Source organism: Anomaloglossus baeobatrachus, chromosome 3 (assembly GCF_048569485.1).
Source record: "Anomaloglossus baeobatrachus isolate aAnoBae1 chromosome 3, aAnoBae1.hap1, whole genome shotgun sequence".
NCBI lineage: Eukaryota > Metazoa > Chordata > Amphibia > Anura > Aromobatidae > Anomaloglossus > Anomaloglossus baeobatrachus.
Window position 1 is genome coordinate 203,354,204 of NC_134355.1, and position 21,751 is coordinate 203,375,954.

The window sequence follows — 21,751 nt, forward strand, 5'->3', positions numbered from 1 at the left end:
CTTCCCACCCTGAGAATACCAGACCCCAGCTGTCTGCTTCACCTTGGCTGGTGATCTAATTTGGGGGGGACCCCACGTTTTTTTTTTTCTTTAAAAAACGCCTGGGGAGCCCTCCAAATTGATCACCAGCCAAGGTGAAGCTGTCAGCTGTGGTTTGCAGGCTACAGCTGTCTGCTTTACCCTAGCTGGCTATCAAAAATAGGGGGGACCCCACGTCGTTTATTTTAATTATTAATTTTTTGGGGGGCTAAATACAAGGCTAGGCACCCTTTAGTGCCACATGAAAGGCACTAAAGGGCGCCAGCTTAGAATATGCAGGGGGTGGGACGTTATATTTGTTTGACATCTATCCATTCATCCATTGTAGCATTTTAGGCTGTGCGCCCACAATCGGGATTTGCAGCGTTTTGGGCGCAGAGTGTTTTCCCTGCATCCATAACGCTGCGTTGTGCAGTAGAAGCACAGTGGAAGGATTTTTAGAAATCCCGTGCCCACTGTGCTTCTCTTCTCCGCAGCATAAACCGACCTGTGGCGCAGCTTCCCGAGCCTCAGCATGTCAATTTATGCTGCGGAGATGAGTGTTCTCTGCAGGTAGCATAGAGCTCCACAGCGGCCTGAACCCAAATCGTGGGCATGGGCAGCTGCGCTCTCCCGTGGACAACACTCACATCTCTGCAGGAGGCTGACACTGTATACTAGACGCCGTGTCGCTGGATCATGGCCACATAGCCTAAAAGTGAGACATTTGTTGCTACAGCAACATTTTTGTGAAGTACCTGTGGATTCAAAATGCTTACTATACTCCTGAATAAAATCCAGTTTCCAAAATGGAGTCACTTGTGGGGGGTTTCTAATGTATAGGTACCCAAGGGGCCCTGCAAATGTGACATGGTGCCCGCAATTTATCTCAATTTTTCCAGAATTCAAATGGTACCCCTTCCATTCCAAGCCCTCCCATTTATCCAAACAGAGGTTTTTGGCCACATGTGGGGTATCCCTGTGCTCATAAGACATTGGATAACAACCTGTTGGGTCCACGGTTTGTTGTTGTCTCTTGAAAAAGTGAGAAATTTGATGCTGAAGCAACATTTTTGTGAAAAAAATGAAAATTTTCAATATGGCAACCTAAGCTTATCAAATTCTGTGAAGTATTCGTGGATTCAAACTGCTCACTATACACCTACATAAAAGCATTGAGGTGTCTTGTTTCCAGAATGGAGTCACTTGTGGGGGACAGCCACTGTTTAGGCACCTCAGGGGCTCTCCAAATGCAACCTGGCGTCCGCTATTGATTCCAGCCAATTTTGCAGTCAAATGGCACTATTTCCCTTCTGAGCCCTGATGTGCACCCAAACAGTTGATTTCCACCACATATAAGGTATCGCCAAACTCAGGAGAAATTGCACAATAAATGTTATGCTTAATTTTTTCCTTTTACTCTTGTAAAAAAAAAGCTACCTGGTTGAAATAACAATTTTGTGGTAAAATTTTTTTTTTTTTTTCATGGCTCAACGTTATAAAATTCTGTGAAGCACCTGGGGGTTCAGGGTACTCACCAAACATCTAGATAAATTCCTTGAGGGGCCTAGTTTCCAAAATGGGGTCACTTGTGCGGGGTTTCTGCTGTTTAGGTACCTTAGGGGTCCTCCAAATGTGACATGGTGCCCGCAATCTTTTTCAGCCAAATTTCCTTTCCAAAATTCAAATATTGCTCCTTTCGTTCCAAGCCCTCCCATTTTTCCAAACAAAGGTTTCAGACCACATGTGAGGTATCACCGCGCTCATAAAAAAGTGGTTAACAAACCTTGAGGTCAAATTTTTGGAATTACCTCTTGAAAAAGTGAGAAAATTGATGCTAAAGCAACATTTTTGAGAAAATTATTAAAATTTTCAATATGACAACGTAACGTTAACAAAATCTGTGAAGTACCTGTGGATCTAAAATGCCCACTATACCCCTAGATAGAAGCCTTGAGGGGTCTAGTTTCCAAAATGGTGTCACTTGTGAGGGATTTCTTCTATTTAGGTACCTTAGCGGACCTGTAAATGCAACATGGTGCCCGCAATCTATTTCAGCCAAATTTGCTTTCCAAAATTCAAATATTGCTCCTTCTGTTTCGAGCCCTCCTATTTGTCCAAACAGAGGTTTCTGACCACATGTGGGGTATCGGCGTGCTCATAAGAAAGTGGGGAACAAGTTTTGGGGTCCATTTTGTTGTGTTATTTCTTCTAAAAGTGAATAAATTTGGGTTAGAGCAACATTTTTAGGTAAAATTTAATTTTTGCTTTTTTTCATTCCACATTGCTTTTGTTCATGTGAAGCACCTGGGTTAATAAACTTCTTGAATGTGGTTTTGAGTACTTTGGGGGGTGCAGTTTTTATCATGGTGTCACTTTTGGGTATTTTCTGTCATCTAGGCCTCTCAAAGTCACTTCAAATGTGATGTGGTCCCTAAAAAAATGGTTTTGTAAATTGTGATGTAAAAATGAGAAATCGCTGATAAACTTTGAACCCCTCTAACTTCCTAACGAAAAAAAAATTTGTTTCCAAAATTGTGCTGATGTAAAGTAGATAAGTGGGAAATTTTATTTATTAACTATTTTGTGTCCCAGAAATCTCTGGTTTAACGGTATAAAAATTCAAAAGTTGAAAATTGCAAAAGTTTCAAAATTTTTGCCAATATTCAATTTTTTTCATAAATAAACGCAAGAAATATTGTCCTAAATTTGGTACTAACATGAAGTCCAATATGTGACGAAAAAACAATCTCAGAATCACTGGGATCCGTTGAAGCGTTCTAGAGTTATAACCTCATGAAGTGACACTGGTCAGAATTGCAAAATTTGGTCTGGTCATTAAGGTGAAAATTAGCTCCGTCACTAAAGGGTTAATTACTTAATTATTTATTTCACTGCACAGTATACACACGCCCACCAGCTGCTGTGATTGGGTGCAGTGAGACACCTGTCACTCAGCGTGGGGGCGTGTCTCACTGCAACCAATCATAGGCGCCTGTGGGCGAGGAAAGCAGGGAATACGAGATGGCTGTGTGCGGAGCACAGCGTGCCCGCCGGTATAAAGGCTCGGTCACACTGTGCGGGCCGGCCAATCACTGCAATTCCACAACTAACAGGGCTGTGGCATTGCAGTGGTCTGCCAGCCAATCCCTGCATTAGGGCTGGCTCTCAAAAGAGCGCCAACATGCAGGAATGAAGACCACGAGTACAGCACGAGTATCGCGAAATTACTTGGTACAAGCCGAGTAGCCCGAGTACAGTGATACTCGTGCGAGTACCGAGTAGTGACAAGCGTACTCGCTCATCACTACTCCTTAGCCGCAAGGATGGCTTTTACTTCGTAGACAGCTTCATCACAGACAGGAGGAGGCGAAGTACCAGGATCACTGTGGAACTGGCTCAAGACAACCAGCTTGAGGAGGGACACATGGAAGGAGTTCGGGATGCGAAGCGTAGACGGCAGCTTCAACTTACAAGACACCTAAATGGTCCGTTGGAGCACTTGTCGCGGGCGGAGGGGACGCGCTCGCCACGCTCGCGTCCGGGGCTTCTGCTGCTGCTGCTGCTCGGTGGCTCGAGCGGTGGGCCGGACCCGGGGACTCGAGCAGTGCTCCTCACCCGTGAGTGAAAAGGGATGGTTTGTTTGGGGAGAGAGTTCGTGATGGCAGCCATGGGACGTGGTGATGATGGCACCACCGCTGCTGGTGACGGGGATCCCATTAGAGATGGTAGGGAGCAGCGGGAACGGGTACGGTATCTCGCACCTGGCTGTCACTTCAGGGGACCCCAAGTCCAGGGGGACCCCTGACCCCCGGAGGATGGCCACCGGTCCTGGTGGGGGCCGGGCCCCAGCCTACTCTGCTGCGGGCCCTACCTCCAATCTGCCTCTCCGGAGGCGGCACGGAACGGAAAACGGTCCACAAACTATTTACAAGCCCACAAGTTCGTGGGTGGCCTGCAAGTTCTCGGCCATGTTCATGAGCAGTTTCTCATGTGGGCTGTTTAGGATACACACCCTGATGGTCCCAACGGGGACAACTCGTCTTACAACGGACGGCAATCAACTGGTTGATGATCAGGTGAGACTTCGGATTGATTGGTGTTCATTCAACGGAAAACAGGGTGCTGAGGGTCCCAACGGGGACAACTTTGTTGCAACGGTGGACCGCTGCCATTATTTGAGGTCGCCCTCCTCATAGGCCTCCTCCAACTCCCCATCCGGACAGGACGGTGGAGGAGGGGACTGGGACTGCCTCTGGGCACTGCGGCCTACCCTCTGCTTGACATCCAATGTAAACCAGCCCTTCTCCCCGCAATGTCGGGTGTAAGTCACTAAGTCGCCCGGTTGTAGATCGCGACCAGGATGACCGGTTGGCAGGTGAGAGTTCACATTTCGGCGGGCCACAAATATCTCGGCCTCCAGGCCCGGTTCGTACACGAAGCCGTATCCCCGCTGAGGATCAAACCTCCTCACCTGGCCTTCATACACTGGGGTCCGCACCCGAAAGGTGGCGTTGTGGAGATTGTCCTTCTCCTTGATGACGCGTGCCAGCACTTCGGCCCTCTGCTGCTCCCTAGCGGCCATTTCATGGCCCAACTGGCTCAGCTCCCTGTCCCAGTAAGGGGTGTTTGCATGCCTCTGCGCGCGGGTCGGGCCCCGCCGGACTTTGCCCACACCGGCCACGACCGGTAATCTCTTGTGGGGTCCCGGTGACACGGCCTGGGCTGCTGCTTTGCAGCGACGAACCAGTGCAGCCTCAGCCGAGGCGTGAGGTGCAGGGACAGCAGGCCTCACCTGCTGGGACTTCCAGTTCCCGGCTTCCACCTCTCCAGTAGCTGGACGGACTGCCGGGGCTGGGACGGTCTCGGGTGCGGCCGCGTCCGGGGCTGACGGCTTCTCTTCGCAAACGGGCACCTCCTGCGGGATCTTCCATGGCAGCGAGCGGGACGCGGGTCGTTCACGGACAACGCCTTCAGGTTGGTTCTCCAGGGTGAACGGACTGGGTTCCGCTGCCGGTGTCGGGGACAGCGAGCCTAGTGGCGAGGCGGCAACAGCCGGTGCAGGTGGCGGGGGAGGTAGCAGGGTGAGCGGGCGCAAACCGGACCCCTCGGCCGCAGCGACCGGTCCTTCAGGGACACAGGGGTGTGGGTCGTTTACCCGCTCCTCCAACACTGCCTCCACCTCGCGTCTCCGCACGGCCGCCGCCACCTCCTCCATTTCGGCCACCCACCGCTCCATCAAGAATCGGACCTGGGCCTGCAGGCGGCAGCACATTTGCACGGTCCGGGCCTCCACCCACGCCGCTGTTCCTGGCGTGGGTTCCGGGATCTCTGCGTGACCGGACGGGACGGACATGTCAGCGCTTGTGCTCCCAGGAACCAGATGTGTCGCAGAGTCCTGGCGCCCCTGCTTTTTATACTCTCGGTTACATGAGACAGGACTTCACCTGCCCCCCCTTGGTTCTTTCTAGCACTTCCTCTTTGGGGGCGGGGCCTCACTTTCGCGCTTTCCCTGCTCGGGGAAGACGCTCAAGCAGGAAATCTTCGCGCCAAAAGATGACGGAACTTCCAATTCTTCGGCCGGACGCCGCCGGCGGGGACTGCAAGGCACACTTCTACCGGTAGGTAGATCGGTTCTATCCTGTTCGTGACGCCAAGTTGCCGTGGGCGGAGGGGACGCGCTTGCCACGCTCGGGTCTGGGTCTTCTGCTGCTGCTGCTCGGTGACTTGAGCGGTGGGCCGGACCCGGGGACTCGAGCAGCGCTCCTCACCCGTGAGTGAAAAGGGATGGTTTGTTTGGGGAGAGAGTTCGTGACGCCACCCACGGGACGTGATGATGATGGCACCACCGCTGCTGGTGACGGGGATCCCGGGAGAGATGGTAGGGAGCAACTAGGATGTTGTCCCCTCCGTGGGTTGGGGTTGGTGATCCCGGGGCCCGATGGTGTAATGAGGAGGCTGGATGGCTGGGGTGCAGGGTTGCAGGGGCAGCGCGGCGCGGTGCCAGATGGCACTGGTGTACTCACTCAGACAGTCAATGACAGAGTCTCTGGTAAACCAAACGGCTGGATGGACAGGTCCCGCAGCCGGCTGCAGTGTTGTTGTGCTCTCCCCGGACGGCTGATGGTGGCTGTCTTTCCCTGCACCTGTTAGAATGTTCTGACTCCTGTGGTTGCCCATCGGTAGTCCGCTCCCCGGCGTATAGGTCCCGTAGGAGCCCGTTTTGCCCGCAGGCGCTGGCCTTTGGATCTCTAGCCTATGGCGGTGGCTGTATATCCTCACGGTGTGGACTGTTGCCTTTTGTCGGGTCTTGGTTGTTGGGAAACCCCTGGGGTTCCTGTCACACTCGGATTTGACTGTTGTCGGCGGCTCCGAGCCTGGTCGGGGTCCGATGGCCCTGCCTGTGTGCTTAGCTTCACTCCGCTCCCCGGTTCGGTACCGGCGGGTCAATGCCCGACCCCGGTCCTATGGCTCTGCAGAGTTCCGCTAACTCCTGCAGATGGCCACCACCATCTGCCAACCTTGCTGTCAGCGCCTGGGCTCCTACCCAGGCACACGCAGACGGTTTACTCCTCTCACTTTCACCTCCTAAACGAAACTCATCTCTTTTCCCACCTACAGGCCTGTGAACTCCTCGGTGGGTGGGGCCAACCGCCTGACTCCGCCCCAATTGGTGTGGACATCAGACCCTGGAGGGGGGCAACAAGGGTTTTTGTCTGACTGGTGTAACTGTCTAGGGAAGGGGGTGTGTATGTTGTTATGTCTGTGACTACCTGGCTAGTCCAGGGCGTCACACACTTCAAAGGGACCAATAAAGCGGGGACCCAGCTTGTATGATGGCATCTTCAGGCGGACATACTTGGATGAGAGCCAGACTTTATCTCCGGGTTGAAAGAAAGGAGCATCTAGGCGTCTCTTGTCAGTGTGTCTCTTCATACGGACAGAGGAACGTTCCAGAGCAGACTTGGTCTCAGCCCAGATGTCGGAGAAGGACCTCACGAGGTCTTCAGCTGCAGGGTTGCCTGAAAAACATGTCACAGGACACAAAACTTTGGGTTGCTGTCCATAAACCACCTGGAACAGGGACTTGGCGGAGGACTCACTTTCGTGATTGTTTTAAGAGAAATCGGCCCATGGAAGGAGTTTGACCCAGTTCATCCACAAAGTGGCAAAGATAGTTAGTCAGAACTTGGTTAATGCGTTCCACTTGACCATTAGACTGAGGGTTGTAGGCAGAAGAGAAGTCCAATTTAACATCCATCGTTTTGCAGACTGTTTTCTAAAACCAAGCGGGGAACTGGACCCCTCTGTCGGACACGATATGGAGAGGCAAAGCCGTGTAGCCGGAAATGTGTTGGATGAATAGTTCAGTGAGAACCGGGGCGGAGGGTAGCCCGGTAAGTGGTGTGAAGTGGGCCATCTTGGAGAACCTGTCCACCACCACCCAGATTACTGTGCAGCCAGACGACTTTGGCAGGTCCGTGATGAAATTCATGCCGATGTGTTGCCATGGAGCGGATGGTACAGGTAAAGGAGGCAAAGGACCTGCTGGAAGAGTCTTCGGGATCTTGTTCCGAGCACAGGAGTAACAGGAGGAAATGAATTCCAGGACGTCTTGTCGTAGTCCTGGCCACCAGTAGTACCGGGATATCAATTACAGAGATTTCCTTTGACCCACATGACCTGCTATTCTGGAAGAGTGTCCCCATTGGAGTACACGTTCTCTATCGACCTCAGTGACAAACGTTTTACCGGGAGGAAGGTGGTGAATGTCAACTGGTGCCGCCATTAGCTTGGAGGGCTCTATAATGTGCCGAGGTTCATCTTCCTGGTCCACTAACAGGAATGACCGAGACAGCACATCGGCCTTCAGATTCTTCTCGGCTAGACGGAAGTGCAGGACAAAATTAAAGCGGACGAAGAACAATGACCACTGGGCCTGCCATGGGTTTAACCTGTGGGCTGTCTGGAGATATGCCAGATTCTTGTGGTCGGTATAGATGGTAACTGAAAGCAACGAACCTTCCAGCAGATATCACCAGTCCTCCAGGGCCAACTTGATTACAAGCAACTCTCGGTCTCTAATCGAGTAGTTTCATTCAGCTGGGGAAAAAGCCCTGGAAAAGAAGCCACAGGTTACTGTCTTACCCTCGGACGTTTTCTGTGTAAGGACCACACAGTCTCCGGAGGAGGAGGCATCTACTTCAAGGATAAACTGCTTGTTAGTATCGGGTCTGTGTAATGCTGGAGCAGAAGCGAAGGCCCGTTTAAGAGACAGGAAAAATTATTCAGCCTCCGTGGTCCATTTCTTCGGGTTCTCCCCTTTGCGAGTGAGAGAGGATATGGGACGCACCAGAGACGAGAAGTGAGGAATTAATTGCCGATAATAGTTGGCAAATCCCAGGAATCGCTAGATAGCTTTCAACCCTTCCGGACGGGGCCACTTCAGTGTGGCTGACAACTTATCTGGATCCATCTTCAGACCGGTATCAGAGACTATGTAGCTAAAGAAGGGCAGCGAGGTCTGCTCAAACAGGCATTTCTCAAGTTTCGCATAAAGGCGGTTCTCCCTCAACCTCCGCAGGACCAGACGGACATGTCTTCGATGGATATGCAGATCTGGAGAGAAGATAAGGATGTCGTCTAAATACACAACCACACAGGTGTAAAGAAGATCACGGAAGACGTCGTTCACAAACTCCTGGAAGACCGCCAGAGTGTTACTAAGCCCGAAGGGCAAAACTTGATATTCATAGTGCCCATCACGAGTGTTGAACGCAGTCTTCCATTCATCCCCCAACCAACTGCGGACAAAATTGTACGCACCCCAGAGATCTAACTTGGAGAAGATCTTGGCACCTCGAAAGCGATCAAACAGTTCTGGTATAAGAGGTAGCGGGTATTTGTTCTTCACCGTGATCTTATTCAATCTGCGGTAGTCAATGCAAGGCCGTAGACGCCCGTCCTTTTTCCCGACAAAGAAGAAGCCCGCTCCGGCAGGAGAGGAGGACTTTTGGATGAAGCCTTGCACTAAATTCTCATTTATATAGTCGGACATGGCTTGGGTCTCTTCCTGCGACAGAGGGTAGATGCGCCCACGAGGAGGAATTGTCCCGGGGAAAAGGTCAATGGGACAATCGTAGGGTCTGTGTGGCGGCAACGTCTCAGCTTCCTTCTTGTCAAAGACATCGGCATAGGACCAATAGGCATAGGGTAACCCGGGAAGATTGGCCGGTTCGACTGGTAGGTGTGGAGGATGCACTGGTTTCAGGCACTTATTGTGGCAAGACGCTCCCCATTGGAGGATGTATCCTGAATCCCAGTCCAATACTGGCTTGTGTGACCGAAGCCAGGGTATTCCCAGCAGCAGAGCATGAGCCATGCCAGGGAGCACGTGGAAGGCTATTGTCTCGGAGTGCAGTAACTCCACTTGCATTTTACAGCTCTCCGTGACGTACTGGGTGGGTTCAGAAAGAGGTTTTCCATCCACGGAGGAAATACTGATGGGAGTAGCAAGACATCGGACAGGAATCTGGTGTAGATCCACCACAGACTGCTGGATAAAGTTCCCGGCAGAGCCCGAATCCAAGAACGCATGCTCTGAAAACCAGATGGAACCACAGGACAGGCATACGGGTACATGGAGAAAATAAGAGGACTTGGCATGACCTAGGGTGGCCTCTCCAACGGACCCTAGGCTCAGTAGTTTCCCGGTTTTACTGGACATTCCAGAATCAGATGCTTGGCACTTCCGCAGTAGAAGCACTCTCCTGCAGCCCTCCAATTCCTCTGTTGCATTCTGGACTCTATGACGCAATTGACCTCCATGGGCTCGTGCGGAGCAGTAGGCCTAGTGGAAGGAGGCAACATTGGTCGCTGGAAGGTGGGTGCAAGACACAAAGTTCTCCTCTCGCAGGTGACTTCTCTGGCACACTCTTGGAAGCAGAGATCAATACGGGTAGCCAGAAAGATTTAGATCTTCCAAGGTGGTAGGTACATCCCAGCCGGCCAGTTGATCCTTGATTTTTCCAGATAATCCTTCCCAGAAGGCAGCTACCGAAGCGTCATTGTTCCACTTGAGTGTCCCACAGTAAGATTCCCCTGGTGGATTCTCATGAGCGAAGAGGCAGTAGACGAGAGACGGCCTGGCTCATCACACACCTTGCGGAAGGTATTTAAAAAGACGGACAGGTCTTGAATAGTCAGGTCGTTCTTCTCCCAGAGTGGATTCATCCAAGCCAGAGCCCGAGAAGTCAGATGAGACATGATGAATGCTATCTTAGAGTGGTCAGTCGCTCGCTGCAGAGGTGACAGCTCGAAGTGCAGGGAGCACTGGTTCAAAAATCCACGACACAAACTGGGATCACCTCCATACATGGGTGGAGAGGCCAGGCGGGAATGGGACATGCATGTCGACAATCCCACAGATTCAGAGGTAATTGAGGAGGCGGGATTCTGCAGTGCGTACAGATGGGAATCCACGGACGCCATGTATTCGGCCATGCGTCTCTGAGCCTCATGCTGGCGGGATAATTCCCTCTGTAGTTCAACAAGTTGGGGGCCGTCAGAGGATCTGGAGGTTTGCATGGACGCTAGACGGGATTCTACAGACTTCATGTGAGCCACTAACTTTGCTTGGGTCTCTCGTTGGAGAGAGAGCTCCTGTCGCATGTCAGTCAGGGGGTTAGCCTTGGTCCTGGCGGAGTCTATGGCCCGAGCAAACTGTTATGCTCACCGAGGGGCGGCGAGCGTCCGGGGGTGGATCCACTGGACCATGCACTAGACTCCCTTGAGAAAGCGACCAGCAGCGAACCCCTATACAGGGACTGTGTGGTGCCTCCCCAAAGGGCCTAATTCCATGGCAGTCAGGAACCGGTAGCAATAGTCTCTTTAAGGCCAGGTATAGCACAGGTGTGAAGTCCACAGCAGGTAGGACACGGGTATGGCACAGGTGATGTCCACAGAAGGTATGGCACAGGTGACGCCCACAGCAGGTATGGCACAGGTGGCATCCTCAACAGGTATGGCACAGGTGACGTCCACAGCAGGTATGGCACAGGTGACGTCCACAGCAGGTATGGCGCGGGAGTGGCACTATGGCGAGACAAAGGGTTAGGAAGAAGTAGCTGGTGCAAAGATACAAAAAAATAGTACACAGGGGCCTGGATACTAGCAACGCACTATTAGAAGCGTTGCTCGGGCGCCTTCTGTCAGGGAGGGCAAACTTAAATACCCTTTTGGTAACAGGTGACCTCTGAGGTCACTTCCAGGTAATGGGGCGCTACCACTTTAAGAAAGGGGGTGTGGCCTCAAGTGCAGCCTAAGATCACTTACTGTAGATCTGTGTGTGGCCGGGAGGCAGGAAGTGGCTGCATCAGCGTTTGGAGCAGAGCGCATGACCCAGGAGTGAGTAGGAAGCACAGCAGGACCTGAATCAGGAGCAGAGCCTGCAGAGCCATGGGACAGGTAAGAGGAAAGACGTCGCTGCTGGAGGCTGGGAGCGGGAGTGCACGTGGGAGCCATGCTGGGGCTGGGCAGGTGAGAGGAAGAGCGCCCCCCTCGGAATCTGGTGCGACTGGGTGCTACATACTGTACAATGCAGCTGAAGCATGCTGCGTCCAAAACGCTGTGAACACTGATCGTGGGCATGTACCCTTACATAATAAATTGTTGTACTCTGTAGGGTTGAGATGTCAACAAAGGAATCTGACAGATGGATGAATAATATGGTGGAGTGTGGTACAGTTAAAGTATAAAAATGAAAGACTGGCCCATCGTGGGTAGAGATCATGCAGAATGTCAGGAAGAGTATCCCAACCCATCAAAATTACAAACAATAGAGACAGCACAGTGCCTAGAGCCTCCAAACAACTTTGTGGCAGTAAGAGGTTGTTGAAAAAAAATTGTGGAAATGGGGATTGAGAGACAATTTGGAGAACACTATGCAGCAGATGTGCACGGGTTAGAGTTTGGAGCCCTATGCCTGGTCTTGGAGACTAATAACCACAATTATGTTGTTCCAAAAATTACAACCATATCCAGCTGTTGTGGTTGAGCCTGAAGTTAAATACCTAGTGATCACCAGTCAGGGGACCAGAGGATCCATGAGCAGCATAGAGGCTCAGGTAGAGTAGGCAATGCCTGTTGTAGAAAATATGCAGACAGAAATGCCTAATCTCATAGAGGATCAGGCCATAGTTCCATTTTATACTATAATGCCGGATGCAGGACCGAAACTACGGCACTCAATTTTCAACTGAAAAAGGCTGCAGTGAATCCCTCAGAAGCAATGAGCGGTAGTACAGTCATGGCCAAATGTTTTGAGAATGACACCAAAATTATATTTTCACATGATCTGTTGCCCTCTGGTTTTTAATTGTGTTTGTCTGATGTTTACATCACATACAGAAATATAATTGCAATCATATTATGAGTACCAAAAGGTTATATTGACAGTTAGAATGAGTTAATGCAGCAAGTCAATATTTGCAGTGTTGACCCTTCTTTTTCAGCACCTCTGCAATTCTCCCTGGCATGCTCTCAATCAACTTCTGGATCAAATCCTGACTGATAGCTGTCCATTCTTGCATAAGCAATGCTTGCATTTTGCCAGAATTTGTTGGTTTTTGTTTGTCCACCCGTCTCTTGATGATTGCCCACAAGTTCTCAATGGGATTAAGATCTGGGGAGTTTCCAAGCCATGGACACAAAATCTCTGTTTTATTCCATGAGCCATTTAGTGATCACCTTTGCTTTATGGCAAGGTGCTCCATCATGCTGGAAAAGGCATTGTTGGGCGCCAAACTGCTCTTGGACAGTTGGGAGAAGTTGCTCTTGGAGGACATTCTGGTACCATTCTTTATTCATGGCTGTGTTTTTAGGCAAGACTGTGAGTGAGCCGATTCCCTTGGCTGAGAAGCAACCCCACACATGAATCGTTTCAGGATGCTTAACAGTTGGCATGAGACAAGACTGCTGGTAGCGCTCCCAAAGGGGATTCATCTGAGAAAATTACTTTACCCCAGTCCTCAGCAGTCCACTCCCTGTACCTTTTGCAGAATATCAGTCGGTCCCTGATGTTTTTTCCTGAGAGAAGTGGCTTCTTTGTTGCCCTCCTTGAAACCAGGCCTTGCTCAAGCAGTCTCCGTCTCACAGTGCGTACAGAAACACACACACAAGCCTGCTGCCATTGCTGAGCTAGCTCGGCACTGCTGGTAGTCCGATCCTGCAGCTGAAACAGTTTCAAGATATGGTCCTGGCATTTGCTGGTCCTTCTTGGGCACCCTGGAACCTTTTCGGCAACAATGGAAGCTCTCTCCTTGAAGTTCTTGATGATGCGATAGATTGTTGACTGAGGTGCAATCTTTGTAGCTGCTATACTTTTCCCTGTTAGGCCATTTTTGTGCAGAGCAATGATGGCTGCACGTGTTTCTTTAGCGATAACCATGGTTAACTGAAGAGAAACAATGATACCAAGCACCAGCCTCCTTTTAAAGTGTCCAGTAGTGTCATTCTTACTTAATCATGACTGATTGATCGCCAGCCCTGTCCTCATCAACACCCACACCTGTGTTAATGGAACAATCACTAAAGCAATGTTAGCTGCTCCTTTTAAGGCAGGAATGCAATGATGTTGAAATGTGTTTTGGGGGTTAAAGTTCATTTTTTAAGCCAATATTGACTTTGCAAGTAATTGCTGTTAAGCTGATCACTCTTTATGACATTCTGGAGTATATGCAAATTGCCATTAGAAAAACTTAAGCAGTAGGCTTTGTAAAAATTAATATTTGTAGCATTCTCAAAGGAACTACAAAAAAGCATTGTTTTTATCTTAGGAGTCTGATAGAAGTGTGCAGGAAGTTCCAGTGTTGTGTGTCAGTGACAGTTCCGGACTCCTTTATGGTAGTATAACAGTGAAGGATGTGGTACTGGATGGAAAGTACATATGTCCCGGCAAGTGCCTTTCACACTAGCAGCAGCAGGAAAGGAGGTAAAGCCTGGTCTAGACCTTCTTTGCTGTTCCAGGTTTTTGTAGCAATGCACAAGTTGCTCAGCTGCAGGAATTAAGACTGCATAAAGGCAGCCAGAGCATCTCAGTGTGTAATGTGTTAGGGCAAAAGGAGCTGGAGAGTTCTGTACTTGTTTTGTTGTCTCAAGACAAGACTGCTTTCCTGGAGAAAGCCTACCCTGTGATTGACCTGCTCCACTTAGCCGTCACAGACCCGGGGACTGCCCTGGAAGCACCACCTGGTGGCTACATGCGGCCCAAGTTTATCCACAGCTTCAGTGGCTCTAGTGAAGAACCAGGTGGTCGCTTAGTTATGCCCCTCCCACAACAGGGTAAGCTTGGTCTCTGTGGCCACATGGGGTATCCACGCATGCAACCGTAAATGTACATAACTTGGTATTTTTTGTTGTTTTTGCTATGTGAATAAAAAAGTGAGTTTTGGACAGTGACCCCATGTTTGCCTTTGTACTGCATCCCTGCCATTGCCTACCAAGCTGATTTCGTACAGTAGCTGTTTTCGCTAATCAGGCCCTTTTATCTAACTATATTGAGTTTCTGCTGCTCCACTTGCCCGAAAGACAAGATGAAAGATTAACAATAAGAGAAACTGCTCTTGCTATGTGATTAATGTCCAAGGGTAGGCCTGATATGAAGCTGGACAGGCTGCTTCTTTTGATTATAAATTTTGTTGCATCTGTTGCACCCTTTGTGCTGACTGAAGTTCTAGGGTCCTGCACCCTTAACCATGAACTAGGCCCTAACCACAAGGAATTGTACTCAGTTCAAAGAACAGATTGTGTTCATGGATATGAAAATCAAGCTTTGTAGCTGCAACATACTGCGTATATGTTTCATGAGATAGAATTTTGTTTGAATATGATCTGTCTAATCCACTTGCCTGGTAAATCTGTAGATCAAATCCAGTTCTGTTGTATATACTTCCAGTCCTGTGCCTGTCTGTGCTCCACGGTGCTGATCTCCAATGAGTGGTGCAGTGAACCCCACTAAAAAAGGTTTAAAATCTATTTGATATATTGCAATATCACAGTTGGGAGGCATTATGGGGAGGCCAAAAAAAAATTACCCTGCTCACCGATGCTTTAGTGTAGGAAATTTTGCTGAGCAACGTTTTATTTTTTTCTAAATCAAATCTCAAAGTGTTTGAATCTATGTGGAAAACTCAAACTCACTTCTGTTTTCACCAGTTCCAAAAGTAAAGTTAACTTTACTTTTATAAAAATAGATGTATTCCTTCCTTGCCAATGCTTTATGTGTGTGGTTCATGTGTTATCTAAGGGTACTGAAGTGAGAAGTATATACAGAAAACACCACACACACCTAGTGGCACCTATTTCACTGGTGTCTAAGGTCACAACGGAATACCACAGCCTTACAATTACAAGTTTTGTAGAATGTGTGCAATCATTGTGAACATTTTTTGTTAATTTGGCATAGTTGGTGAATTTGAAACTATAATGTTAAGGGAAGGAATGTTCCAGCATGTTGGATTTCCAATGGCAGATCATTTATTCTCCCCCAAGATAATCTGAAACCAGATGAGTGGTGTTCCCATAGATATCTCAGGTACACTCAGCCAAGGTGCTTATATTCCTGTGTATAAGAGAGTCAAAAGAATAAGCTGTCAAGCGAAAATCGTTCAGCCAAACTATCTAATGTGTATATGTGTATGCCTTAATAAATATAATCTTTGCTTATTTATACTGTTATCTTTGCTATATATCTATTGTTTTCTATGCTATATTTATCTTTAGTTTTATACTATTTATTGATGAACTTTGAGCTAACTTGGTATTTCTGAAATTTTTTTTACTTGTCCGGATATTCCTTTGCGTGGCTTTGTGTGTTTTATTTTACTGTTGTTAATATCATTAAAACTTTTTTTTTTTTTCCAGCACTGTATGGACTATTATTTGATGAGCACAAAGAAGCTGGCTTTGCTAATTATCGTCTATGGGAGTCTTTAGGATTTGTGATAGCATATGGATACAGCACTTTTTTATGTGTGTCGGTTAAATTATACATTTTGCTTGCTGTGCTGGTGCTTGGAATGGTACTTTATGGATGTGTAGAATATAATGAAAATAAAAAACTGCCTAGCAAAAAGCTTAAACAAGACTCAGATGAATCTCTGAATAAACAGACGGCAATGTAGCATTTCTTACATTACTAGAATGTCGAAAGCTCTACATACAGTAAGCAATTCGATATGTTCACGAAAGCTGCGGTGAGAAAAAATTGTGTTTATTAGACTGAATATTTCAGCAAGAACTTTTCAAATATTATTGACATAATTATGCAAGTTCAGGAATTTCAGATCTTACATTCTCTTGAGCAAATGATTGAATATGCATTACAGAAAAATACCTCACCCTCATCTCCTGTCACATTAAAGAAAACTGTGCCTTTAAATTGAGTTTGGATTACCAAAACTATTGTATATATCATTAAAAAATACACAGATTTATGTTTGTATGTTATATGATTATTACACATTTGTCTTAATTCCAACTATTCATTATCGATAATGAATAATGTTTTTAATCGTGTAAATAAAGGCATTTTGTTAAATTTATTGTTACACTTTATTTTAGAGTATAGGCAGTGTCTAATATCTGCCATACACTCACTGTATTTGACAGGTAACTTATTTGTGCCAATGTATCAATTTCAATGTTCTTTGTTGTTGTTTGTTGTTAAACAAAAAAAGATAGAGAGGGATATAGCTTACCAGTCAAGCATCTTGTTTAGAGATGTGGAGTTATGATGACCCCTGTATCCGATACATAAAAGCTCCCGGACAAAGGAGAAACAGTAGTCAATATATAAAAAAATTGATAAAATTTTAGCACCTGGTGTAAAAAATGTAAATACTTTTCTTAGGCATGAATAAAACACATATAGGCATGTGCTCTGTTCGTATGCAGATCTTTAATAATTCCAGTTTGTCCACTCTTAGTCACTAATGGTGGACCCTTCCGAATTATGTAGACCGTGCACAGAAATCTTAAGTCACGATCTCCTCTTCTCATATGGAACCATCAGATGTCTCTGCTAGTGATGGGCTGACTCGCAGGTACCTGGGATTGGCGGGTCCAACTGAGTTAAAATCAAACAAACCCAATTCGGGCCCAGAATTGTTTCCAGATATCTGGCTGGATGCCAGTCCCCATAAAAGTTTATGGCGACCCAAATCAGGCACTCAAAAATGTTGGTAGAAGGGATAGGGGGATTAGAGAAAGATCTTATACTTACCAGTCTCCGTACAGCTGTAATGCTGCTTCTGGGGCCACTCATTATCCTTTATGCATATGCACTGCTTCCTCTGCCCACTGGCAGTCCCCGAATTACTGATTGGTTTCAGTCAGATGCACGTGTCTGACTGCTTTCCATCAGAAATGCTGTCAATGTGTCTATATTGGTGTAAAAATAAATAAATAAATTAAAAAAATTGGTGCAGGGTCATATTATGATCTACAGCAAAGATTAAGTATACGGCCACATATTGCAGCCCCCAGCCATTCACTTATCTTGGCTGTGTATCAAAATAAGAAGGACTGCATTCACCTTTTTTTTTTTTTGTTTTTTATTTATTTAAATAAATAATTTAAAAAAAATTGGCAGACAATCCCCCCAAATTTGGTACCCCCGCCATGATAAAGCCAATAGCTGGGAGCTGGTATTCTCAGGCTGGGGAGACTCATGTTTTTGGACTCCCACAGCCTAAAAATAGCAGCCTGCAGATGTCCAAGATTGTCAAATCCATTATATGTGACACTCACAGTACTTTACCCAGCTCATCCTTATTGTCCTTGTGCAGTGACAATCAGGGAAATAAGGGGTTATTGACAGGTCACAGCTGCCACTAAGCCCTAGATTAGTAATGGGAGGCAGCTATGAGACTCCTCGCATTAATAAACTGTAAGTGAAAAAATTAAACATAAATGACAAAAAAATCCTTTAGTTGAAATAAAATGCAAAAAAACACACCCTCCATCACCCCTTTCTTAAACCCAAAACACACAGGTCCAACATAACTCACACAAGGTCCCATGATGATTCCAGCTCTGCTAAATGATTGAAGGGATAGTGCACGGGAGAGGGTTTCTACAGCCAATAGTCCTTCTAAGGGCTGAAGATATTTTGCATTAGCTGCTAATGGCTGTGTAAATCATAGAACCAGGTATAGGGACAGTGCAGTGTGTTGTTTGATATAGCGTTCCTGCTGGCACACCTTGTGATTATCAAAGTTTGAAGACATTACTGTGTAGGTGTAACGGGGGCAGGGGGTGCCTTGGGGGGTGCTGTCATGGCCACTTTGTGCATCAGGCTGACCCCCGGCTCGGCCGTCACTATTAAAGTATGGGTTTCATTTGTGGGGCAGAGTATGGATGGCAGGGGCTCTTCTTCAGGCTCAGGAAAACGTCGCAGACATTCAGCTGGTAAACCAAAAGGCATTTTATTGAACATCTTGCTGTACAGTTTCGGCACACAAACCCTTCAGGTTCAAATTACAGTTCTTGCCGGGGGACTACTTTCCTTTTCTCTTCTGCGGGCGTTACCCGTCTACTTCTGTCTCTTCAGCTATACACGTACTCCACTACTATGGGCTTTACCCACACACTTCTGTTTCTCTCTGTCTATGCTCGTACGGGTCTTACCCGAGTATTTCTGTCTGCGTGGTCGAGGCACTTTCTCTTTCTTTGGCTATCTGCCACATGTCGCTCCCACACTCTGCCCCGTTGCTCCTCTCTGTCTCAACACACACTGCACTAACTAACTCTCACTCTGCTACAGAGCCCTCTATCCCTCCCCCTAGGCTGTCCTGCACCTCTTTCTCCTGTCACTGTTCCCAAAGGGACCACTGTTCCACCCTGACACCTAGTGGGGACACCGGTTACTACTACAAACACAAATAACATCACATCAGCATCACTTGCCACCCCAGCGTGGGGCATCTTCAGGGGGGGAAAACTGCTTCTTCATCACCAGGGGTCCGTCCACCCCTTACATTCCTCCCCTCTTTAACCTCAGCCTCCCGGCAAGGTTCGGACCTGCAAGACAACATCTGACAAAAAAACACATACACACGGTTATAAAGCAATCTTCTCACTTTATCGCATAAAACTTTAAAACCAAACTATAGAGCACATTCTTCAAAACACACCGAAAGGCACTTGAGTACAGTGCCCGTAGTCCCTCCAAGGGAGCTCCCGGTCTTAGTAGTATCTTTGCCCGGAGGCTATTCCAAGCGCTCCCGGTCTTATGTGGGCAGAAAACAATAAACACCAAGCTTCCTTCTTAACAGTCACGGAAGGAGTCCCTGCACAGTCCGGCATTAAGCTCCTCCCGGGTTCAGTACTTTGAAACATTACTGCAACTGAAAACTTTCACCGGCTTTCAATAGTACCGGCTCTCAAGAACATGCAGGACCTTCACATCTGATTACCGCGATCTCACGCGGGGTAGTAGGCGCGCAACCATTCAGCCCGCTGGGCCCTCACATAATCGGAGAGGGATTGGCCCGGTAAGCGGCGCAGCCTTTGGAACGGTTCATAACTTGGCTGCGACTCTGATTCTCCTGCCTCCGGTTTTGACCCCTCAGCCCCCGGCGGGGGTGATGGGGTAGCTGGACGGGACGACAGTGGGCTGCCGACAACAACCACTGGATGCGACACCATGCTCTGGTGAATCGCCAAGATCGCCGGTGCTTCCTTCCGCCTGATCCCCTTCTGCCGGTCCGGCTACTGGCCCAGCAGCCACTTCTGGCGGTGTCGCCGGGGTGCTCTTCGGCCGACAAGCCCCAGCGGTCACCGGTCTCTGTTTAGTACGCCTCCTGTATTGGCAATCCTCCCACTCTATCTCCTGCTGCCACTGCGCGGCCTCCTGGACAGTGGGCATACGGGTCACTCCCACTGCGAATAGGCCCCGGCAACCTACTTCTCTCCTGAATTTGACCTTCTCACCCGGATACACCATGTCGAAACTGTGCAGAAGGGTGCATAGGTCCTTGATCTGAGACCACTCCATCAGGGTGATCTTCCCCACCTCTGCATCTCGTTGGCCCAGGCTATACGTCATGACGTATTGCACCAGGGCTCGGCGGTGCTGCCACAGTCGCTGTAACATGTGGAGAGTCGAATTCCAGCGTGTCGCCACATCGCATTTCAGGCGATGAACCGGCAGGCCGAAAGACGTCTGGAGCGATGCAAGTCGCTCAGCAGCGGTGGTTGAACGGCGGAAGTGAGCAGACAGTTTTCGTGCCCTGTTCAGAAGGCCATCTAGGCCGGGATAGTGTGTTAAAAATTGCTGGACAACAAGGTTCAACACGTGAGCCATACAAGGCACGTGTGTCACCTTGTCCAGGTGAAGGGCCGCACCCAGGTTTGCAGCATTGTCGCACACGGCCTTACCAGGCTGCAGGTTGAGTGGAGACAACCATTTATTAAACTCAGTCTCCAGAGCTGCCCACAACTCAGCCGCTGTGTGACTCCTATTTCCAAGACATGTCAAGCTAAAGACCGCCTGATGCCGTTGCGCTCTGCTGCCAGCATAGTAATGAGGGGTGCGTGATTCCTTCTGCGCAGTGAAAACGCTGGTGGCCTGACCAGGCAGGCTTGGGGTGGAGGTGGAGGACCCAGATGAGGTGGAGGAGGCAGAAGCAGTGGCGGAACTTGGACAGACAGAGGATTGACACACAAGTCGTGGGGACGGCAAGACTTGTGCAGCAGACCCTTCACCATCTATCACCATAGTTACCCAGTGCCCAGTCAGCGACATGTAACGTCCCTGTCCATGCTTACTGGTCCAAGTATCGGTGGTGAAATGCACCCGTTCACACACAGAGTTTCTCAAGGAAGCGGTGATGTTGTGTGCGACATGCTGGTGTAGCGCGGGCACACCTTTCTTAGAGAAGTAGTGGCGACTGGGCATCTGGTACTGGGGCACAGCGACAGACATAAGGTCTCTAAAATCCTGTGTGTCCACCAGGCGGAAAGGCAGTATTTCGGTAGCCAAGAGCTTACAGAGGGATAAAGTCAGCCTGTTAGCTTTGTCATGGGTCGCAGGAAATGGCCTTTTATTTGTCCACATCTGAGGGACAGAGATCTGGCTGCTGTGTGTAGACGGTGTTGAGTAGGGTGTCCCTGAAAAAATGCAGGTTTGTGAGGAAAGTGCAGGCGTAGACATGATGTTGCCTTCATCCAACGTTGGTGCTATCGATGTCTGAGAGAGCTGTACACACGCACTTGTTTCCCTTTCCAAACCAACTGACGACCTACCAAGCAAACTGCCTGTTGCGGTCACAGTGGTGGAAGTTGTGCATCGAAAACCTGGTGTGACAGCTATCCCCACAGTCCTAGAAAATGAAGAGCACGCGGATGCACTGGAAAGGGCAGGCGGTGGATGGTTCGCTCCGCTAGGCCGCATTGCAGCACGGTGAGCTTCCCACTGGGACATATGATATTTATTCATGTGATGATTCATGGAAGAAGTTGTCAAACTGCTGAGGTTTTGCCCTCTACTAACAGAATCACGACAAATTTTACAGATCACATAATTTGGGCGATCTTTTGCTATGTCAAAAAAGGACCAGGCTAGGCAAGGCTTAGAGGGCATGCGACCTGCTGATCCACCCCGACTAGTGTTCAGAGGCACAGTGGTGGCTGAGGATGCAGTTGTAGACGTGCTACCAGTACTCCGACTCTG

General features: G+C 48.7%; 1 protein-coding gene across 2 annotated transcripts in view; it reads left to right on the forward strand.

The window, feature by feature from the left end:
* LOC142295128 (protein unc-93 homolog A-like) overlaps positions 1 to 21,751 on the forward strand; it is a 592,827-nt gene that overhangs the window by 357,728 nt on the left and 213,348 nt on the right. The window contains exon 8 of one of the 2 annotated variants that reach the window (XM_075338195.1): positions 15,940 to 16,884. The exons of the other annotated variant lie outside the window; for it this stretch is intronic. Coding sequence (XP_075194310.1) covers positions 15,940 to 16,199 — 260 coding nt within the window. The 3' untranslated portion in view covers positions 16,200 to 16,884. Of the gene's footprint in view, positions 1 to 15,939; positions 16,885 to 21,751 lie in introns of those variants that run through there. 2 annotated transcript variants of the gene reach the window in all.